This window comes from Chiroxiphia lanceolata, chromosome 3, assembly GCF_009829145.1.
Source record: "Chiroxiphia lanceolata isolate bChiLan1 chromosome 3, bChiLan1.pri, whole genome shotgun sequence".
NCBI classification, from domain to species: Eukaryota; Metazoa; Chordata; class Aves; order Passeriformes; family Pipridae; genus Chiroxiphia; species Chiroxiphia lanceolata.
In genome coordinates this window covers 48,765,253-48,789,408 of record NC_045639.1, presented here as the reverse complement: position 1 = coordinate 48,789,408, position 24,156 = coordinate 48,765,253, and the positions used below count along the sequence as shown (strand labels likewise).

Here is a 24,156-nt window from a genome sequence, read left to right as displayed (position 1 = left end):
GCACATGGTAGAAAGTATTTCCTGGCTGAATACCTAATGCTGTGCTTCAGTTGAGCATGTTGACTGAGTACCACCAAAACCTGAGGACTAATTTATAGTTCTCATATTTGACAGGGCTTCATACATTATTGCTGTTTTGTAATACATACATATAACATTTTAAAAATAAAAGCAGTCTGCTTCTCAGTGATCAAATTTACTACCTATCATGAAACTGAGAAAAGATTCCAGACTAAATCACTAAAGATGGAAAACTGGAGAAAATATGCAAGATATATGGAGAAAAATCACTGCTAAATCTCATTTATATAAATGCAAACCATACCGAGAAAAAGCTAGCATATAGAAATTGACTATCACAGCACTCCCATGTTAATCTTCTTCAGAATGAAATTTTCAGCATTTAGCAATGAGATGTGCCATCCTTGAAGACCCAAAACATAGAAGAACTCCATACTTTTTCTCATGTTACTGCAATATATATTTTTTATTTATTATTGTCTCAGAGGAAGAATGTTACAATGTAGTGTTTGAAGCAGCATTTACTTGGCAGCAGAGGACAAAGGATGCATACAAACACAGGCAGAAAAACAACTTTATACATAACCTCATATTCAGAACAAAAATAAATCCCACCAAATTCACTACTGAGTTCTTTTTATACTTATGTTGGGGAATATTTTTAAGGATTCTTTGCCTAGAGAATAATGTAGCTTGATAAAAGTACTTTGCAGAGAACAGAATATAAAGCTATTTCCAATACTACTTATGAAGATAGGTCTGAGGTAGAAAGGTGGTCATGGCTTTCCTCTTCCGTAAAATGTGGGGTTTTTTCTTTTCAGAATAACTACACTACATTTTAATAGCTGAAGCATTTATAGAAGCCAGCTTCTTCCCACCTTGACAATTTTGCTCCACTCCCTTGAGGGTAATACTTCGTATTTCTATTGAGCTTTTCAGACACTAACTAAGCAAGTCCTACATCACCTTTGCGAGTTAAGTACTATCATCCCCATTTTACAGATGGGAAAACAGAGGCAGAGTGGTTAAATAATTTGTGAAAGGGTTCAGAAAGAACTGGCACTGGTGCCAACACTAGAAGGTCGTCAACACGGTGCATCACTCACTCCCTTGAGCAGCAGCAGTCCAGGAGTGAATACTGTGGGTGCAGGACAGTCTAGTTGGCAAAACTTCACAAAAACACTAGAAACTCCTGACCTGCTGTTTTAATGTCCTCTAGCATTTTTCAGTAGCAGTAGAGAATTTACAACTCTTTCAACACCATTTTGGGATAGATTTTCTTTTTCCTTCAGTAATAATTAAGAACAACACAGTTTTGTTTCTCTCTACTAAACATGAAAGATATTGCATGCAGTTTTACCAATTAAAGGTATGTCCTGGAATTAAAGCAAGTGTCCATGCAGCATTGTAAACTGTGAAGGCATTAAAATCTCTTAGGATAATTTTAAAACTAGAGATCAGCTGATCAGTGATGTAACTTTCCCATAATTATCCTTACCAGAAGTACATAAATAAATGATTTCAAAGATAAGGATGATCTGCAAGATTACAATGCCAAATGATAATATCTAAGTGCACTGCAGTTTTGGAGAAAGTTCCATCGCTAATAGTATTGGAAAGGGCTTTCTAAATGTCTCTTCATTTCCAAGAGGCAGACAAAAGAAGGGGATCTCACAGAAATGAGCTTTACTTCATAGACTGTAAATTCCAAAACTTGAAGCAAGTTTGGCACAGCAGGGAACAGCAAAGCTTTGTCTCTGAACAAATTTGGGAAAGATTACACTAACTTAGATCTTACTAAAACCAACTTAAGCTATCATCTAAGTCCTCTTTTTAGCTATCTCCTGATTAAAAGTAAAGTAAGGCTTAAAAAAATAATCCTCCGAATGGAGTGTGTTGGCTGGAAACAGCTAAAAGAAAGTTAAAATACCATTTTGGTAGACAAGAATGATGATCATGACTTGAAATGAGGGTTTACCTTGTTTAATTTAATTAAAATACTGTAGCTTGCATTCAACAGCAGTTTTTGTTAACCAGTAACAATAATGCAGATTATGGGAACTTCATATGTCAATGTTGAAAATAATACAAGAATATTTTCTGAAATCTGTGTGGTCATATGGTTAGCATATAAATGATCAGTACAGAATATTACATGTGTGAGAATATAACTAAGAGTACTTTACAATGCAAAAGCAAAGAGCTGAAAGGAATGTATAAATGTAACGTTTTGCTCCAAACTCCTTATGCAGTTCTCTTTACGATTATCAAAAAGAACGTATATAAAGCCCCTGCCCCTTTTCCCCTGGCTGTATATTTATACAAATCAGTGACAAATATTCCACTGCTCATTAATTTACAGTTGCATAGAGAGGGAAGAAGGAAAAAAAAGATACTATAAAAACAACATCCTCATCTTTGGGTATTCAGTGTTTTACTATTTCAAGTTGAACACGCAGTCAGAGCAAACAGCATGTTCCAGGGTCCCATGCAGCCTTCTGATGAAGTGGAACTCACGGCTGGCAGTTTGTAGAAAAGGGCTGTGCTGCACGTCAGGAAGCGCTGGTTGACATCCAAATGAACACTTCACATTGCCTGTCATGATGAGAAACAACCATGTTTGTACACATTAACACACAGAGAAACCTCTAATTACTCTGGGCTCATTCAGATAAGGACTGTGACGTCATCTCACGAAACCTCTGTACTTCAAAAAACTACATGTATTGGCCCAAGACTCAGCAGATCACTGCAGCATATAGTCAAAATAAATCTAATTTTACAATATTCAAGCGTTTAAAATTCATGTTGTGTGAGGCCCAGAGGACATTAGTCTACAGAGCAGTAAATACAACTTACTCTTCTGTACCCATATGAAGAAAAAAGTTTAGGCAAACTACTGTCCTATCTGAAGTCTAAGTCAAAAACAGAGATTATACAGATCCAGGACTTGGACTTGGCCCATGCAAATGTCAAACTTATTTCTAGGCTCTTGTTTCAGAATTCTGTTCCTGAACAGACAAATGTGCTCTCTCTAATGGTTGGGGAGGGTAGATTCTCAGAGAGACTGTGTGGGACACATATCGTATTAAAAAAAAAAAAATCAAATGTTTTTCAAGGGACATAGTCTTATTCACTGATAACACTGAAAGCTATTTCTGTGCTTGCTTAGAGGAAGGATTTCTGAAAAAAAAAAACCCAAATTAGCTTAATTCACTAACTTATCAAGACACTGAAATAGAAGGTCTGAGTTAACTGAGTGCAGGGCCTGATTCATTTAATTCTCTCTTTGAATTCTGGTTTTGGAGGACAATCCTACTATCCCAGATTCTGCAATTCAAGAAACCATTCACAGAAAGTATTTCTGAATTTTCAGATACTCATTTTGGAGAGGTCTGACCTTGCAAAAAGTGGATTACTGTACAAGGCTGAGCAATTTGGGAGAGTAAGTAGACTTTCTTCCAATCACTTAATTCTTCTGAGGTCTCACAAAGCAATTTGTGGTAGTTTAAAAATCGTATTTAACAATGAAACTTTGAAAGAACTCTGCAATGATGCAAGATTATCTTCTGTCATACATGGGCTCCAACAGCAACCTAAACCTATAAAAAGTGTTTTTCCTACTTCAGTTACTTATAATAGCAATTTAGCTGATCATTCATACCAGTCATATTTTCAAGAACAAGTATCTAAATACTAGGTTGTTTTTCACATTTTTGTGAACTCTGAAAGCAGCCAAATTTCTTCTTTGGGTTTGTGAAGTGGTTGCCTATTGAGAGAAGTCAGCTTAATCTAATGCTTGAAGTGCTGTGTGGCTCCTGATCCTTGTCCACTGGTGCCCGTGGATCCTGAAACTGGAGCAATAGGCACCAGGGCACAAGGACATACGGATGTCTTTGCAAAAACCAGCTTTGATCTTGCAAGCTGATGATGGCTTGGAAGTAATTAGCCCTGATAAATGTAAGCTGATTCCATCGGGTTAGCGATGTAGAACTGCACATCATAGTACCTTTGGTAATGCCTAATCTAGTAGAAATTTTCTATTACCTTTGTTATGCTAGACTCTTCCTGCTATATCAGCCTAGCTTTCAGACCTCTAGGGAAAAATATAGAAAAAACCCCACTCCACTTTGCCTTAATGCAACTTTTCCACTTGCTTTACTCTGTTTCTATGACTATGCAACTATGTAACAATGTTTCATACCTGCGGTCTGCCAGTGAAACTTGCTGCAAATGAAACAAAAAATAATTAGAAATTTACATGAATCTGCATCTTGACAGTTTAAAAACAAAGCTATTATCAGAAAAATATGTACTATAGAAGAACAAAGTGACTCTTATCATTAAAAGACTAAACATTTAATTAGAAATGTGTTATAATGGATAACACCTAACTTTCCTCACAAATTTAATCTACTTTTAGCAAATTTATAGCATTATAAATATGTAGATAACGTGAATTTTCCTGTGTTCTTAAGGGAGCTGATTCAGAAAGATTCCCTCCTTGATCTGCTCTTGCCAACAGAGTGGATCCCATGGGAGAAGTGGAAATTGGTGGCCATCTTGGCCACTGCAACCATGAAGTGATAGAGCTTAAAATCTGTGTTGACAGGAGAAAAAGTGCCAGCAAAACCTCAACTCTGGACATGAGGAGAGCAGACTTCAGGCTGCTCAGGGAATTAGTAAAGAAGGTCCCCTGGGAAAATGTTTCTGCAGGTGCTGGGGTCCCTCAGTCTTGGTCACTTTTCAAACCACCTCCTAAAGGCACAGGAGCAGCAATTTCCAAATGTCAGAAGTCAAGCAGGCAAGGCAGAAGATCCTTGGCTGAGCAGGAATCTTTTCTTGGAAATAAGGCAAAAAAGGAAAGTGTATGCCCAGTGGAAGCAAGGTCAAGTAACATGAGAAGAATTCAGAGATGCTGCTTGCTCCCGTATGGAGAAAATTTGTGTGGCCAAAGCTCAACTGGAGTTGAAGCTGGACAGAAAAGTGGGGGACAATAAAAAGAGTTTTTTTCAAGAATATTAATGGCAATAGGCAGTATAGAAATATTATTGCCTGTTACAGGATGAGGATGGTCACCTCCCAAACAGGGACAGAGACAAGGCAGAGGTGTTCAACACTTTCTTTGCCTCTGCCTTCAACTCTGATCAAAGACCAAGGGGGTCTCAGTGCCCTGAACTGGGGGACCGTGACTGTGAGAATGATCAACTCCCAGTCAATCCTGAAACTGTGCAGGATCTGCTGCTCCAGCTGGATCCCTACAAATCTATGGGGCCTAATGGAATTCATCCCAGAATCCTCAAAGAGCTGGCTGATATCGCAAAACCTCCCTCAATGATTTTTGAGCTGTCTTGGGAATCCAGAGAGGCCCCAGCTGACTGGAAGCTGGTGAATATTGTCCTGATTTTCAAGAAGGGAAGAAGGAGGACCCTGGAAACTACAGGTCGGTCAGTCTCATTTCAATGCCTGGTAAAGTAATGGAGAAGATTATTCTGAGAGGTATTCTGGGAGGAAAAACACCTGAAAGACAACACAGTCATTGGTCACAGCCAGCACAGCTTTATGAGAGGAAAGTCCTGCTTATCAAACCTGATTTCCTTCTATGACAAGGTAAACCATTTAGTTGATCAAGGGAAGCCAGTTGATGCAATCTTTTTGAATTTCAGTAAAGCTTTTGACACTGTCTCCCACAGGATCTTTACGGACTAAATGTCTACCATACAGCTGGATAAACACATCATGTGGTGGGTGAGCACAGAGCATAACAGTGAATGGGGTAACATCTGGCTGGTGACCTGTCACCACTGGGGTTCACAGGGTTCCATCTTGGGCCCTGTACTCTTCAACATTTTCGTAAATGACCTGGACACAGAACTGAAAGGGATACTATGTAAGTTTGCAGATGATACAAAACTGGGAGGAGCTGCTGACTCCCTCAAAGGCAGGAAGACCCTGCAGAGAGACCTCAACAAATTAGAGAACTGGGCAATCACCAACCATATGAAGTTCAACAAGCAAAGGTGCCAGATTCTGCACCTGGGATGAGGCAACTCTGTATGTTTGTACAGACTGGGGAGTGAAATGACGGAAAGTAGTGCCACAGAAAGGGATCTGAGGGTCCTGGTCAACAGCAAGCTGAATATGAGTCAGCAGTGCCCTGGCATCCAGGAGGGCCAACCGTGTCCTGGGGGCCATCAGGCAAAGCATCGCCAGCTGGTTGAGGGAGGGGATTGTCCCCCTCTGCTCCGCACTGGTGCAGCCTCACCTTGAATATGGTGTGCAGTTTTGGGCAACACAAGAAAGATATTAAGCCACTGGAGAGTATTCAAAGGAGGGCAACAAAGATGGTGAAGGGCTTTGAGGGGAAGCCATATGAGGAGTGGCTGAGGTCACTTGATCTATTCAGCCTGGAGAAGAGAAGACTGAGGGGAGACCTCATCACAGCCTACAACTTCCTTGTGAGGGGAAGAGGAGGGACAGGCACTGATCTCTTCTCTGTGGTGACCAGTGACAGGACTCAAGGGAATGGCCTGACGTTGTCACAGGGGAGGTTTAGGTTGGATATTAGAAAAAGGTTCTTCACCCAGAGGGTATTTGGACACTAGAACAGGGTCCCCAGAGAGGTGGTCACACCACCAAGCCTGACAGAGTTCTAGAAGCACGGTGTGACTCTTGGGGAGGGTCATGTGCAAGGCCAAGAGTTGGATGTGATGATCCTTGTGGGTCCCTTTCAACTCAGTGTGTTCTCTGAAGACCAATGACATAAATAAGGAAGTAAAAGAGGCATTGTATCCATAATCAGTGGATTTGAGGGACAAAATTAAACACAACTACAAAACCAAACAGACAAAAACAAACAAAAAAAACAAAGCCACCAAACAACAAAATCCACCGTTATAAGCACTGTTGCCTTACTGTATGAATAATTGCTTCATAAGGGATATTTGGAGTAAATAGAAATACTGATTTCAAGATGATTTATAACCTGAAATCCACGAAAACAAATATAGCAACTAAGACAACTGTCTCTATGATACAGTCAAAAGAGATAAAAAATATCTTCATAAGATCTAGATGCTAGTAACTCCTTAATGAAAGCTGCAGCCACAGCAGAAGAGACATAGTAGAGATGAGATTGTCAAAAAAATGGGGGTTTACTTTTTTTTATATAATTGGACATGAAATGTTGCACATGAAGGCTGTTTTGATAAAATTTAGCTTGAGTATAGCTAAAAAAGGATAAGGATGCTATTCTTTAAGGTTAGGAATACAGTGATGCCTAAAGAGTCTGTGGAGTCTGAGTCATTTAAAGTTTTACAGAACAGGTTAGACAACTGTCTGTCTGGGAAGACAGATCCTTCTCAAATGGCCACAGGAAAAGATGGACTAGATGGTCTGTCATGGTCTTCCCTAGAAAAACTCAGAGTTTAATGCACTTTTTTGGGAAGGTCAGACTAATAATCTTCATTCCAGGCTTCTAAAACATGTAAGATATGAGTCTTACATGGTTAAAAAAATATACTCCCCAGTAAAACATGTTATAGCATGACTGAATGAGAGCAAATGTAAGAAGTACCTACTAACTGGGGCAACATGGTTTAGCTTGACTTCTGCAGCAGCATGTCAATGACAAAGGGAAAAATCACATGAAGTTTGGAACTGTGACTTCTTTTAATCTTAAATGCTCAGATACACTTCACAATACGAAGGGATGTGGGGCCATGATTTTCACTTGCAGTACCCTCCTGCCTCATTCAGGGTGTTTGTTCATAGAATCAAAGAACTTTTTTTCTACGTTTCCCCGCTGTGGAGAACAGCCATCACTACCAAGCTTGCCCTAACACAAAGCAATTTGCTTTAAATTTATCTGGGCCAATTGACCATGTACTTGTATACTCCTTGTATATGCAAAACAGTAATTTGCAAAACTAAGAACAAATACTCAAGTTGCATTTTCTACTGATTTGTATACACACAGTGACCTCGAATTGTGCTGAGGAGCTTCACTATCTGTTGACTTTGAGATGCTTCTTGGAATCAAACCCTCAATATGCAAAAAGATGGCCTCTGAACTATTGAACTCACAAAAATCAAAAAGGTCAGCTGAAACAAGACCTTTTTTACTAGATCCAAATTTGCTTTCTCAAAACGTGCAAAGTGCATCTTCTGTGATGCAGTTGTTCACAGCCAAGCAACAAATGTACATGAGATAGAAGTGATATTTTAAGAAGTTTCACCAAGTTTATGAAATAGCATAGAGTTCGATCTTGATGCTTCCAAAAGGACTGGGTATAAACACCCTCTCTCTTACTTGTGATTTTTAAAACTGACCATTATTATTACATTTCATTTCAAAGAATTGTTGAAAGTTTGGAAATATATCAAAGCTTTCACTATTGTTTTTCTAAGGTAAGAGAGCTGCAAGATATATATGTACATATGTATGTATTTAACAAAACCCACCAAAATACACTTTTGCAAGTGCAGTGACACTCTAGAAGGGGGAGGATCAGTGGAAATGTATGTTAGCTAATACAAGACATGCACAGGAAATAATTGGTTCTCCTTTTGATCTCTCTTTAATAGACATTGAATAAAATACCAACTTCCAATGCATTTAAGCAGGGAAAGGTGTTACGTTCTGCATTCACAGATTTCCTCTGGTCTGTCAGTTTAATAACTAGTTCAATAATTAGTCCAGGCAGTCAGGACTGGGCTATGGACCCTCCTGTTGCCTAAGGACTTTATTTTCTCCAAACTTTATTACAGAAACTGCATTCAGAAATTCTGAATTTACATTCAAGTTCTACAAAAGGTTTCTATCAGAAGCTAATGAAATTCTAGATTTCTCTTCCCTTATGTGGGCACAGCTGGAAATTCCATATTGAGCTATAGGCTTTTCCTATAGTGAATCACTTCCACTTAAAACAAGAACATTTGTTTACTTACCTTCACAAATAGTGTCTACTGGGGAATTTTAAAGAACAGATTTATGTAACTTGCATATCTTGACAAGAAATCTCCTTAGAGATACTTTTTTTCCTATTGAATACTGTAAGAATGACATTTTTTCTTCAAAAGACCACCTCAAATTCAATACTATTCTCAGAGACATATTTTGTTAAACTTACAGCAGCAAGCCGGAAATGTGTTGTTGATTTGCTCCATAACATCTGTTAGATCTGTGTTGGTATCATGAGGTGGAACTAACAAGTCATCTGCAGATATGACAACAAATAAATTAATTTTGTAACACAAGGAGAAAAATAAAAAAAGGGACCACAACATTATAAAAGGCATTCTCATCCAACCTTCCAGTTAAGTACACCTTTATATTTCAAGGGAAAACACTACCTGAAACCTTTGTAATATGCAGGAACTGTCATAGTTACATTTTGATTTGCAGCAGAACTCATTTCTCTTTTATTAAAGATTAACCGTTGCATTCAAGACTCAACTAGAAGGAGTTGCCAAGAAAAAAGCATTATATAAAAATCTATAGTTAAAATAAATAAAATGTTTACAAGATGAGGGAGTTAAACTCAGCTGCTCAATTATAATTCTGTTCTATTTTCAAATGATTTGTCATGTAACTTTCTGAGTAAATACACCACCCTTTTCCTGAAAAACCCCCAACATGTATCTTTTAGATGGTACCAGCTATCTGAAAGAAATGTACCAGCCATTTCACTAGTGTTAAAATCCTCTTTGCTACTTCTTGTAAAATGCTGCTTAAAATTAGCCAGGAGAATGGTTAGGGAATGCAACTGGCTCTGTTTCTGGAAGTCTTATTAGACAGCATCTCTCATAAATCTACCATTGCATGAAATCAGACCCAAAGAAGTCCTATGTTTTTACAGACAAAGTAAAAACATATGTCAATGCTGAATGAAAGATTTCCAGTGTACAAGAGAATACTTTTTCTGTTTTCCACAGAAATAATTTTTAATCTATAACTCCAAGGCTTAAAAACAAAAAAAGAAGGAAACTGCATCCAAGATTATTTGAGAAAAATCTTTTAATTTTTCCCGTACTTTTGAGCATTCAATGGTCTGTAGTTATTTCTGCTAACTCCCAGTGAAATTAATGAGTTATGATATTGGAGAATTTAAAATAATCTTTCAAGAGATAAATCCCTTCATGTGCAGAGGCTGTACCATAAATAGCGAATAATTCCTAAAGATGTAAAGCCTTTGGGAGTGAGAACATCAAAATACCAGGATAAAGAGAGGTTACACATGAATTTCTAAAGCAGACGGAAGCATAGATTATGTGACTTGGATGTATGTTCCTGGATCTGACAGATTACTTGGATACATTTGTACTGTAGGACAAACAGCTGTTGGCCATTTCAGTCCAATGAAGGCTGGTTCCCTTTTCATTGAGCATGGATTTGCCCAGCAAATTCACTTGGTCAAAATGGATGGGACCAAGGAGTCTATCAACAAAAGTCTGTAATCCAGAGTAACATGGATTTCTATGATACCACAGCTGTTTGAAGTGTGGGGAAGCAACAGCTCCAGCTGCATGAAGCAGAAGCATCACAAGATCGGTTCCTTTTCATTCATAAATCTTTTGAGAAGATGCCAACAAATGTATTCAGTAGTCGCCTACAGATCCATGCAGCACATTATCTGATCAAAGCACTTACCTGCCTGATGAAATTGTGAGCTTGTGTCTTGCTCGAGTGAGTAGCCGAGGGCAGAGTGCTGGGGCGAAGCACAAGGGGAGGAGCCATTAACCCGGGAGTCTGACTCGGGCTACGTTAAAGACAATAAGACACAAATTTAGATTATTGTATCCACAGAAGTTAAGTGTGGGGTTGTATGCAGCCATCTTGCTCCTTTCCTTTTTTATTTGTTTTCTTTTTTGTTCTCCAAGCTATTGAGAGTAGGCTTAGGTCTATATAACTGTTAAGAGGGAAAAAAAAAACCAGCCAAGAATTTGTTAAAAGAAAATTTAGATTAAAGTATAGTGCTTATGAGACTCCAGTTGATGGTCTTGATAAAAACAATGTTCTGTTGCAAGCATGCATCATAGAAACACAGTGTAATGTACAACCCACACAGTTTGCCAAGGCTCTCTGTCCAGCTCTGTAGAAAGACATTGTGTACAATGGGATTACTGGGGTTGTATTTATATGTATGGATACATCCATATACACATACACAGGGGACATTCAGCTGAGGTCCCCTAAGAAGCTTTACAAGTTATGCTTAGAAACAACTGTTCCATTATGAACAGTTTTGTAAAACTCCAGAATCAAGTGAAGACTAAAGACAGATCCAAAACAACTTTGCTGTATCTAAAAAGCCATCGCTCTTGCTGACGCTATTTCTCAAGAGTGTAGGAGACTTCAAATTCGCAGGAAAAGCTCTACTACGTAGTCTTCTGAAAATTACAAGGAGGAACCTATATACTTTGAAAACAAGCTTTTCTGGACTCTTAAATTCACTTGAATAACCAAACACCTAAATTCTGTATTACATTTAGCTATAACCACGTATGTGCTTGAGATTATGTGTAAGTATACATATATGGACACAAAAATAAGAAAAGACCATAGGACTTCTTCACTATAACAAATTAACTATTGGAAGGGACCTTGTTCAGGCATTTTTTCCTTTCTTTCCCTTCTTTCTGGTACAAAAAATCCTTTAAGAAAGAGAGTAGTAATACAATATTTGAACTCCAGAAGTGATTGTTCTGAAAAACACAGAAATAGGTGAAATAGTATTTACATCTGTGGTGGATGCAGCTGAAATGGTTGCTGCTATCATTTATCTTTTTGATTGCAAATCCTCAAATTACTTCTAACTAGCTTAAAGAGCAGGTTATTTAAGTAAAACTATCAAAAGCAGATACTGAAGTAATAAAAAAAGTAATTGCTTTTAAGATTTTTTCGAAACTGAGCAAGTACCTAGAACAGCTACAAAACTCAATGCAAAGAGTTAAAATACAGAATGGCTGTTAATTTGCGCACAAGTTTTCTCCTTTGCACCTCACAGCCTTAATTGCAATACTCCATTTTTTGAGATAACTTAGAGTTTAACAAAAAAATCTTCAACAAAATAAAAGATTGTTGAACAATGAAAGGTACTTTTTCTTCCATAGACGGTAGTTAGAAGGAAATGGTCCCTTGAGCACTCAGCAAACCTTTTTTTTCTCCTCTAAATCTCATCTCTTTCAGCATAATAATACCAAGTATTATGGTATTATACCAAGAATAAACCAAGAAATATTGCTCTGCATAGAAGACAAAGAAAAATGGAAATGTTTTCAAGCCAAAGAAGGGTTTTACTGTCAAGATACTTCTATGAACAGTGAATTACTATCAAGTAGCTAAGTAATTTGCTACTCAGCATCAGGCTTCAATCCAGCTACAGAGTCTAGGAACAATGAGTGTGGTGATTTTAAATCAGTGAAGCCTGGGGTAAATAACCCCAGGCAACTCTGTAGCCAGGAACCACTGTTCAAGATGATGTTAGAGCTATAATGGTAAAGAGATAAGGCAAATTGTTCAAGGGTTGAGAGTCACTTAAATACAGAACAACGAAGCTAACTCCAGCATCAGAGTGGCTGCTTGCTCACTTCAGAAACAGATGAACAGAGAGAACGTGAATCATTCAAAATGCATCTGGACTGGATCTCTGACCCTCTTCAAGCAGTAACTATGGATTATGCAAAGATGACCGAGGGTGAATGAAAAGAGATCTGTGTTGGACATACAAAACTGCAGCACAGCAACACATGGACTAGATCAAGGATAGTGAGGTTCTGCAAAGTCAGCACTAACTAGGATGGAAAGGAAATACCTACAAACTCAGGTGATGAGTTAGTGAAGGTACCACTTAGGAATACTACTGCAAATGACAAAAAAAGCACTGCAGAGCATTAAGGGCTCAGTGGATAAACTGAGAGAAAACAAAACATACTTGGAATACCTTACATTAATGTACCACATATTGCTGCAGCAGCCAGAATGAAATATGGCAGTTGGATTTAAAAACAAGATAAACCCCCAAAAAAACGCCATCTCCTCCAAATCAGAGGGTAATGCCTCATTACTTCATTTTCAATTAAATACAGTGATAAATGTTACGCTACATATTTCCAGTGACTGCAATAACAAGAAAAGACAAAACAACCCAAAACTTTCTTCTTAAAAATTCAGGACAATACAACTGAGCAGCTGAAGAGTGGGGTTTGGAGCAGAGAGGGAAGGTTTGTGATAGTGGTATAATAATCAGGTACTGGAAAACATTAAATGCAAAATAGTTGAGGATATAGCTGCATGTATTTACATGATTTAAAGATTTTACTGGTAGAGAACCTGAAAAAAAACCCAACTGTAGAAAATCATTAACCCCAGTTGCATAACACCTACAAAATATGAGTAATTCCATCATCAACCCACTTCAGACATCACAAAGTTAATGTATTTTTATTCAAAACAACTCAGTGGACAACCCTTAAGCCAGAAAACAAAAGCAGACAGCCCTCCATGTTACAATATGCCTGCTCCTGCTTCTTGAAAGGAATAAAAGCTGAGATATTGAGCATGCCTCTATAGGCATGAGGGGGAAGCTTCCATCTCCAGTCTCAGGGAGTTTTCAAACTTCTTTTTAGGCAAAACCAAATAAAGATATGAAGGGATAAATAAGTTCTTCTCCAGAAAACTCCAAAATTGGGGGATTTTTCTGTTTTACAGCATTTTTTAAAGCATTTCCAAGGAGATATTTATTTCAACGAGTTTTGATCTACAGTGCCTTATTTCACTGTGCATCCTGCTGATGTCTTTCCCAAAGAAGAGCCTGAAGTGCTCTGTGGCTTAATGGGTAGTAAAGACATACCTGCTCTTTTCTTGCCTTTTGTTGCTTTTGCTAAAAAGCAAACTAAACCCCAAAATCCCCAATCTGGATCACAAGAAACCTCAAAAATGCCAATTTCCCTACCACATTCATTACAGAAATTTCTTCTTGCTCCAGACTTATTCTCCCAGCTACAAAAGAAAAAAAAAACCAACCCTCTCCTCTGCTCTTCTAAAAAAGCTGTTCTGCTTTCAGTTGAAGAGGAGTTGCTGTCCCTATTTAGTCTCTCAAAGTCTGATCCTATAGCTGTTGACAGATGATTTTAGCTCCCATTAACTTCAATATCAAATCCAATATGAAACCTCTATTCAGTACCTCAGAAAAGCAGCTAAAAATACAAACAGACTTTAAATGCCCTTCATAATAGGTCTCATTTTGACTTTGGAAAAGCCGTATCTATAAAGGTTGAAGAAAGAAAAATGAAAATGGATTCTTTGTTTATTCTCTGTCTGATTAACATGTTGGTATCAAAGCTGTCACACGCCAGTTCTGTTTCACCTTCCTCTTCGGCACTCTAATCAATCAGGCAGACAAAAATGACAACAATCTGTGACAGCTACCAATCCTTTGGGGTTGCTAAAATAAAAATAGTATGGTAACCTCGAAATTGTGACCTTAAGTAGACAAATGTGCAGTGAGGATACATGCATATTTCTGCTAAAGGTGCTCTCTAAAGAATGTCCTAGAATGCTCTCATCTAGATTAAACAGTTATTACATGAAAGTTTCTAAGTTTCACTGACTCTCTACCCAAACATCTGTGTGTAGACAGACTCACTCCAATCTTTTGGAGAAAAAAAGGCCCAGTATTTTTTACTCAGTGGCAAGTTATTAACCCAAACAACAGTCAAGAGGTTGAGTGGAAAACACAAATGAAGATACTTGCTGTTGATAGAAGAGACAAAGAAATATAGCATGAAATGCCAGCCATGACAAAGAAATTGCTCTAAGACAGTTGTGTCCATTAATACTAGTAATTACAGAGTTGTTATATATTTTGACATTGGGACTTACGAGTATCTTTCATGCAAATCATCCATTTCATTAATAAGAAAACGTGTTCCTTATATCCACTAAAAATAATTAGGACAGCCATTAAAACCAAAAGAAACAAATAAATATACTTAAATCCTCAGCTAGCTTCTGATAAAGTCCTTCCCCAAGCATTGAAAGCAATAAAGGCTTTCACAGACAGTAGTGGCCTAGCTGACAGAACAACAGGCTGAAGAATGGTCATTTTTTCAGAAAGGGGGCACTAATCGAATTCAGTGCTACTTCATAATTGATGTCAAAATAAAGAAATTTAAAAGAATATTACTAAAAATTTGAATTATTTATAATTTCTTAATCTCCATCAGAGGAGTAGCTTCAACATCCTGGAAACAGCTTGTAAAATATCTGCTAAATAAAGTAAGGATACATGTAGTAAGGCATATTGAAAAGTCATAGATATATTATAAAAGCAATAATGCAGACCTTCTCATGAACTTGACTCTGTAACCTTCCACTTTATTAAATAACAGAGGAGAAACAGGAAGACCTTTGAAAATAGCACTTGGAACAATCAGAAGTACAGCATGATTCCCACAGAGAATTCCATCCGAAATATTGAAAAAGGTCGTCTCTGTTCTACTTTACCCTATCTGAAACCAAAAGCTGCAGAATGCCTAGAAAATTCCAAAGGCAGAAACTACTGCCTCTCCTCCCACCCTCTTTATCACAACATACATATATACCCCAAAGGTCTTACTAAGATTATAAGGATTACAAAATTGTAAGATCATCCACAGCTACGTTAGGAAAAATAAGTTTTAAAGGGTGAATAAGTATCATCTACAGCAGGAACTTAGGCCATTTTGATGGCTTATGCAGTCTGTTTTTCTTGGCTTAGTTAAATCCTCTGCTACATATAGTCAGTCACCTGACTCATGGAAGGCAGGAATTATTTGCCTTACTGTACTCTGACCCAAGTGTAATGATTAGTTAGGAGAAAACATTCATACAAATGTATCTTCATCATTCAAGTGTCCACATATGATATAGTACAAATTAACATCTCTAACAACACCTGGTATATGTTGCTGCTGTTATTTTTATAATCTAGATGTGCATGTGCTGACTTAAAAAACAATCAACATTCCTTCCTCCAAAAAAGACACCCTACAATCTCCAGCATTTGCTAAAAGGCTCTTACCTCCAGCATTTACTTGTGTGCAAGAGCATTTTGCTGTAGCATATTGGTCTAAATATGCTAGCTCAAGAGTAACTGGATTTTTAATGTAATGTATTGCTCCTTTGCATTTTAGAGATATCTTTGGCCATCTGTCTCTGGCATTCTAAGAGAGGTTTGCGCAACTAACGGTGACAACAAATAAAAAAATTAATTAAGGAAAGATGAGAAAACTGAAGTCAAACACGGGGTGCGAATGGCACCATTACTTGGAATAGGGTACGTATTTTCTTCCTATGTTTTTTAATTAACAAAAACCTATTGCTCTTGCTCTTGTTATTCTCAGTGTTTCATAAGTTACCTTGATCACTCCAGCACTTGTAACCATTTCATGTTCATTTGACTTTGACCATGGCTTAAACTAGAGGGTAGGGAAAAATATATCTTCCTGTTAGAAATGATTGATTGCAACAGACCAAGAGTGTATGGTTAAAATATCTGCAGTCAAATTGGAACACGGCCTTTGTTCCACCAAGAAATCCATTGTACAGCAACACGGGGGAAAGACATCAGTGTACACGTACCTGCTCAAGTAGCTGCCGTAGCCGGTGAAGCTGAGACTCCAATTGTTTATTGTGATCTTCCAATATCTGCATCCTTGCTTCCAAGCGACCTTTATGTTGCCTCAGGAGTTTAGCTTCAGCAATGAGCTCAGCATCTTCAGAAGCATGCTGAGGTAACACGACAGAATCAGGAGGTGATGCAAGAGGGTTTATTCCTCTCCGAAGATGCTGCTCCTTTAGTTGCTCATATTCTACCTGCAGACTCCTAGTATATTCAAATGAGGAGGAAAATGCTTGATCGAGTAAATTCAAATAAAAAAACCTATATCAAATGATGTTATCACCTTCAACTAACAATACAAAAATCTCATATAAAGACAACGCCTTGAGTTGTGGTTTATGAGAGGATAAAAAAGGCAATGAAGTAGAACTAAATTATTTCTTCACAGACCCTCCCTCTTCTACTTAACAGAGTCAGGCTATGCACAACATATGCCTTGATTGGTGTTTTTTTCTAAAATCAGGATTCCCAGGTCTTTCACATCTCCAACATAATACATGCATGGCTCAAACAACAATGAAGTGACAATTCAGACACCAGTAGGATGATTATGAGACCTTTGCTCTTCCTCAAGGTCAGCGATGATACGCTCCAACTCTCCTCGCTCTTCCTTCTCCACTGACTTGAGAATCTGAGCAGGACTCTGTGGCTGACTCACAGGTGACTCTCCTCCCAGCGTCTGACAATACTGCTGGATAAGGGCATGCTCATCCTCTCTAAAACAGTAAAACAACACAGATAAAGACAGAGCAGTAAAACATTTATTATCTCTGTCAAGCTGAGAGATTTTGTTTGTTTATGAAAAACTAACAGAGAAGGAATTAAGCCTAAAAAACATACCGAAAGAAAACCGTATAAACAGGAAACAAGATTTATCTGTAGTAGTGTAAAAGATCATTTTGGTTAAATGTATGCATAAAGAACAAATGCTACTGCTAGTTTGAAAAGAAATTGAAAACAAGAATCAGAAATAATAAAACCCAAAGATGACTGATTTGAAATTCCTTAAAAGTAAGTAAAACAAACAAGCTATTTGCTAGATCCTGTTTTTTAACCATAAATAGGTGACATTTTTAATATTTTTGAGGAGATAATTTTGGTGTGTTCAATTTATCTAAGAAAATTAGAGAAAAAAAACCCCACAGAATTCTCCAAGAAGTCAAAAGCAATGAATCATCATGTATCTAGCTAACACCGTACACTGCACAAAGGGACCAGCAATGCTTCAAAAATAATGCTATAGGTTTTGAATTAGCACTATATTTTCCATTTTTCTCCCTGTTTTGATAGACGCATACAATACATTGAAATTCTCCATGGGCAGTAGATCTCCTCCTTATAGATTCAGGGATAGAAGTAAACTATAACACTGTCCTCCTCTTGACTTGCATGAAATTACCTCATGGCACTGAGATACAGAAGTCCTGACACTTTCAATTATGCTTCAACATCCAAGTGAATTTGGTTTTGTATAGATGTGCCTTACTTCCCCCTACTTGCTGGCTTTTCTTGATAAAGTCAGATGGACAGAAAGTGAAGGATACCATGTCCTAAAACCAGTTTGCTTGCTTGCTTACTCAAAAAGGATGAATCAACAGCAGAAAAACATACACTATTCATTTTTTTAGAGAGAGAAATTGCTGCAGGAGTATGAAGGCTGAAGAAAACCCTTCTCACAACTACCTTCTTTGCCTGATTACAAACCAAAGACTGCATACCCTATGAAATCGTGAAGTATTGTCCCTACATAGTTTACCCGAAAGATCTCCTGCAGTTAAAGTATGATTAACAATAGAGAGACACACATGGGCAGTATGAATACACCTGTTCAGATGTCATTTAGAAAAGAGACTTTTTCATATTAAAAATATTTCTTGTGCTAACCTTTTTCCTCCTACCGATGGAAAGTAGCGGTTACGAATTCTGCTATTAACCGATTATGGAATGAAAAGTAACCTCAAGGACTGCCTTTGAAAATTAATGCAAAAAATAGGAAGTTCATTATATGCAAAGCATTTATTTTCCAAATAAAAGTGTAATGGAGCTTTTCAAGAGGCTTTTTAAAATTTCCTGTCAGTCAATTTAACATCTTTCATCATGGAAGATCCAAATGTACAGTCTCATTTGAATGATAAAAACAGTTATTTAGAAAAGTACATCCTGGAAGACACAGCAGTTGTTTCTATGGTGAGAAATAATCTACAAATAAATGCATGTAGAAGTAAAATATATTAGATGTTTTAAAGGCCATATATGTGGATTGGGGGTTTTCTCAGAAATAAATTTGAACTCCTGGGACAAAAGGAGAAAACGCATGTGAAGGAACAAATGAGAGTTGCATACATACTGTTTGTGTAATGGAAGACCCTATTTTATTCTGCTGAAATCAGATTTTTTGGTAGCTCAGTATATCAATATCCTTTTAATATCATCAACAGTATTAGAAGCAAGACACAATAGCCAAAGATTTAATAAGTACTGATTCCTCTTGGAATCTTGTCTCTCTTGGAAAAGTTCTTCTATCACTCAGTGAAACGACTTAATTCTTTATAGTACTGCTTAAGACAAACTTCTAACTGAAGAGTAATCCTATGGTACAACACCACCAAATTACTTCTTCCTAAGGATAACTATTCACTATCTCCTAAAAGCTATCATGGGGTCTTCCATTTTCCAACTTGTCATTGAAAATTTAGACTATTACAATCGAAGAAATGTACATCAAGTAACATTATGCCCTGACAAAAAACTTCAAACAAAAAAAATATAGCCTATGAGAGTTCTATGCACTGGACTAGGAATCTAATTATTGAGTTTTGCTCTTAAAAATTACTAGAAACTTCAAAGAAAATAATGCCTATTCACTTATTTCTTATCTGTCTTGACTGTAGCCAGTACTACACTCATGAGAAGAAATGACATCATGGATCTTCCCTACAAATAAATAAATTTAATTAATTTTTCATTAAGCACATCGATATAAATTAAATACAATTGGGGTTATATGTGCATTTAAGTCTTTCAAAATAATTAGAGATATCCAAACAGTGTTAGCTGAAACATAGCAGTGCTCCTTCTTTTTTTCCCCTTACCTACAAAAAAGGCAAGGCCTCTAACTGCTTTCTCTTCTTCAGTACTTAAGTGATCTCAGGGAAATTCATCATCACTCACTATCATTTTACATTAGTCTACTTAAAACTAAAACAAAGGCTAGTGCAATTAATGGCTTTTGGATCAGATCCCAATGTGATAATGAAAATCTCATGGTACTTATCCACCCTTTAGCCATCTTGACAAAAATCCCCTACTCTTCATAACTAAATTTTTGCCAAAGTGATGTGACATCTCTGTGGGCTTCCAACTCTGCTGAACAGCCCTGCAAAATGTGCAGAACACCCTCACTGTGACCGAAACAGCCACAGTAATCCAAGAATGCTGGCAATTCAGTGTCACATCTTCAGAGAGCACAGAAACACAGTGTTAAAGCAGGCTAGTGAGAGAACACAGTTTTATCACCCAGGCTTCAGAACACTGTTTACATGTTAATTTAAGTGATACTGTGTAACTACACATACAGCCTTCTTTTGTGCAAGGGTGTTGATGATGTCAGGAAAGTTTGATGTTGTAGTTTAGTCCAGTAATTTTAATTAGGCATCAAAAAGCTGCTGTCTACATTTTAAAATTATGAATTAGTTTATAAACAAATACATAGGTCATCTACAATGGATCTTTTTAAAAACAGAACTCTGTAAAGCTGGATTTATTATATTTATTTGAATTTGTTAAATCTGAGATTCTGTTAAAATTTTGTATTAGGTGTAACCTCATTTTTTAATGAAACTTATAAACCCCTTAACAAAAGAAAGAGACTACCAGTAAATGTCTAGATACTTTTGACTGTACTGTGATCCAGTAGGTGAGATCAAAACAACTAAATAGAGATAATTTTATATTTTGGTCTCACAGTTATTAAGTCCAGAAAAAATTTCATTTCCCTCCTCTCCCACTGGTTCATAGTCTCAGAAAACATACTGAACAGGCTGCGAATACTGATTGCTCTTTTTTTAGGCATCACACATTGCAAATGACAGCAGGCTTTTTCACAGACTGGAGAAAGCACTTGATAAAGGACGTTTTCTGAAGGAAAAGTGTATTTTTACCATGTGTTCTACAACTCTGGTCTGTCTTGCAAAATTACTAGCTAAAAAAACCAGAACCTTGAACCTGCATCAACAACCTCATAATTATAATTAGAATAGATTCATTAGTAGCACAGGAGTCCAAGGACAGGGCTTCAGATGACCTACAGCATAAGGTCACTCTTCTATGCCAGGCAAATACTTTCATTTTGAGAATCTGGGACTCTGTTCTGCAGAAGTGGTAAAAGATGGCAATCAGTAATCAAAATAAAAGCATCAAGTCACAATGAACTCCTCACTCTTTCTTGGTGATTATTCTACTGAAGACCCTGTGTGCTTTGAGAAAAAACTAGAAGTACATGAAGTCCTTCGACAGCAGAGGCTGCAGTTCCTTTTCTGCATTTCACCATAGTAGAAAGCAGCAAACAAGACATCCCAGAACGTCAGACTTGAAAGAAGTAGATCTCAAAGGAAAAAAACACTCCAATAAAGAAGCCTAGGGAAAACAGCCTTTGAAATATCCTCTTCTCTTTGTGGATATATATTTTCAAGAGGTCTATTCCAAAACATACATTATGCATAGAGGAAGCAAGAGGCAAATAAAGCTGCATATAACTTCCATTTTATTGGCCTATGCTATGGGAAGAAAAATTCAGATCTCCTCACTGTCACTTTTCGTCAGTGTATTATTTTATCTAAGAAAACTGATTGCTAAATTGGATTTGAGATAGCAAGATGTGGCTATATGCGAACTTACTGCATTGGTAGCTTTCATTTTTGCTGTAGCTCTCATACTAAGCACCATGCATTCTTATCCAAATAAAGTGTATCTTGAATTCTGATGCTATGAGAAATATTAGAATAAGGCTGAAGAAGGTACTCCGAAGTGCTTTGTCTTTAACTTACTTGTTCTTCTCCTAATTTTATTATCACATGAAACTAATTTCTCATTGTGGCAAAATACCTTCTAAGCATTTACATCATGTCAAAGTATTCAGGTACTACATACTGGGGCTCCAGTTTGACTTACAACACACTGAGTAGCAGTGCCAGGTAAAAGTGTCACAGAAATTAAACTTCAGATATGTTCCAACTCTGCCTTAAGATGAGTGTGAAACAGCATCAACAGTGCTGCAGACATGAAGAAAACTGGCAGTAAGGTAATTAATGAGAAAATAGCTATTAAACATTTACATTTATACTGAAAGTATTCATACTGTGTTCAGCGCAACTCTCCAGTATGGGATAGATAGGATAGTTCATACATTACAGAAACAAGTTGCACTCTTGTCCTATTTTCCTAATGATTTTTATTTTCATTCTACTACACCATGATTTATCAAATTGTGAGGCATAACTTTCTGTTAGGGACACTATTTATCATTTTTTGTTGTAAAGACCTCATTTTTTCCTTATGCTCATCTTCATTTGTGAAAATGCACGTCTGCTTTAAAGATAGAGATGTTTTTGCATTAATTAAAGTCAAAGAAAATTCATCACAACAGCCTAGCCTAAACATTTATAACTGCTGAACGTATGGAAAAAATTATATGAAGGAAAAAATTTTTATTCAGTGTATTCGTACCAGAAAATTCATGCATGAGAGCAATTAGAATGTTTGTTAAGAAGCTGGACATACCACAGTAGAGACTGTACCTTTTCAGTTTTTTCTACCAGTATTTTTCTGATTAAGGAAAATGCATTTTTAATGGATTCACATATCTTTACAGAAGGAGAGGGTTAGAAAAGCTTAGTTAGATAGAAGTCAAGAAAATAGGTTAGTTAAAACTCAAGAATTATCTTTGAAGAGTGATTTCTTAACCAAATGGCATATTGCAAAACATTCCTGAAAATAAAGTCATTATGTTTATCTGACAGCAGAAGTTCTCTTATTCAAATGTAGATGACTAATTACATCTTTGAAGCATGAAGAGTGTTAAAAGTACTGTTGATGAACTTGTGAACTTGACAAGACCAAAGCAGAAACTTTCAATATCAAGTGGAACGCTGCCTCTGTTCTAGGTTTACAGTCAACTGAAAGACTCTTTATGACCAATAAAAATAAGATCACAAAACATAACTCCACTTATGGGTAGCAAAGAATTTGATTTCCAAACTAGTAATCATTTCCTGAATGTTTGAAACGACACTGTAAAAGCTATATTGTAGAATTATAATCCTAAATTCTCCAATGTTTCAACAACTTCTAATCCAAACTGGGATACCAACTTCACAGCTCTGTAGATCTCTGGAAAAACTTCTTCATCAAAAGGGCTGTCAAGCATTGGAACAGATTGCCCATGGAAGTGGTTGAGTCACCACTGAGGTATTTAAAAGATGTAGATATGGCACTTAAGGCCATGGTTTAGTGGTGGACTTGGCAGATGTATGGTTTACAGTTGGACTAATGACCGTAAAGGTCTTTTCCAACCTAAATGATTCTATGACAGTGGCTTAAACTTTAAATCACAGGCCTTCAGGATTTCGAGTACTTCAGTATTTACGCCTTAATGAAAGCATAGATCTGCAAATAAAACAGGAGGTGCTGCTGGGTACAAAGTTACTTGTCCATATTTTGTTTGTGTAACAGTCCCCTTTTGATGACAGGACTGAGACCCAAATTCAGCGGTCCCTCTCACATGTTGATACACAAGCTCTCTATGTTAATTCTTTTTCTAAAATAAAGGTAATTTTTATAGATGAGCAAGGAAATTGCATTAAAATCAACAGGTGAAGTGCCAGTAAAAATTAAGCATATACACCGCCCTTTTACTATTGGGATGAGTGGTTGTTTGGTCTTTGTGTATGAGTAGGCTCACTAATTGCAAAATACACAACCCAAGTGTATGAGCATTTAGCTGCTTTCAAGTTTTCAGCTTTCCTGCCAAATGACAGTTTGTTTGCTCTTTTTTTTTCAAAAGGGCTGCATTTCTCTCACTGGTGAGTGTGTCAATGACAGAAACACATGAAAACAGTTCACATGAAAAGAAGTTTTATTTGGTATGCAAAGAGGGTTAATTAATCAGGAAAGAGAAAACATTTAAAGGGGGTCACGTGCTTCTTTGAAGCAAAGTATTTTACTACACTCATGAGTAGAATAGTTAATTATTAGATTTTATTATTTATAATATTTCATTATTAGATTTAAAAAGAGTAAATAAAAGTATTACTGAGACCAATAGCATTTTCTAACTAAAGCTGAACAAGAACAACTTTGGTTTCCTATTTAAAAATGCTGATAGTATTTGTTAATAATTTAGAAGAGGCAGTCTTACTACGCTGATTTAATTAACTGAATTGATGATACAGTGAGGTTAAAACATTCGTATAAT

General features: G+C 36.9%; 1 protein-coding gene across 8 annotated transcripts in view; it reads right to left on the bottom strand.

Annotated features, from left to right (window-relative positions):
• Positions 1 to 685: 685 nt before the first annotated feature.
• Positions 686 to 24,156, bottom strand: part of UTRN (utrophin) — a 364,804-nt gene continuing 341,333 nt past the window's right edge. For all 8 annotated transcript variants that reach the window (XM_032682362.1, XM_032682360.1, XM_032682363.1 and 5 more), the window contains 6 exons: positions 17,243 to 17,401; positions 16,646 to 16,889; positions 10,673 to 10,781; positions 9,153 to 9,239; positions 4,226 to 4,248; positions 686 to 2,616 (listed from right to left, as the gene is read on the bottom strand). In XM_032682362.1, the coding sequence (XP_032538253.1) occupies positions 2,608 to 2,616; positions 4,226 to 4,248; positions 9,153 to 9,239; positions 10,673 to 10,781; positions 16,646 to 16,889; positions 17,243 to 17,401 (631 nt within the window). In that variant the 3' untranslated portion in view covers positions 686 to 2,607. The remainder of the gene's footprint in view (positions 2,617 to 4,225; positions 4,249 to 9,152; positions 9,240 to 10,672; positions 10,782 to 16,645; positions 16,890 to 17,242; positions 17,402 to 24,156) is intronic.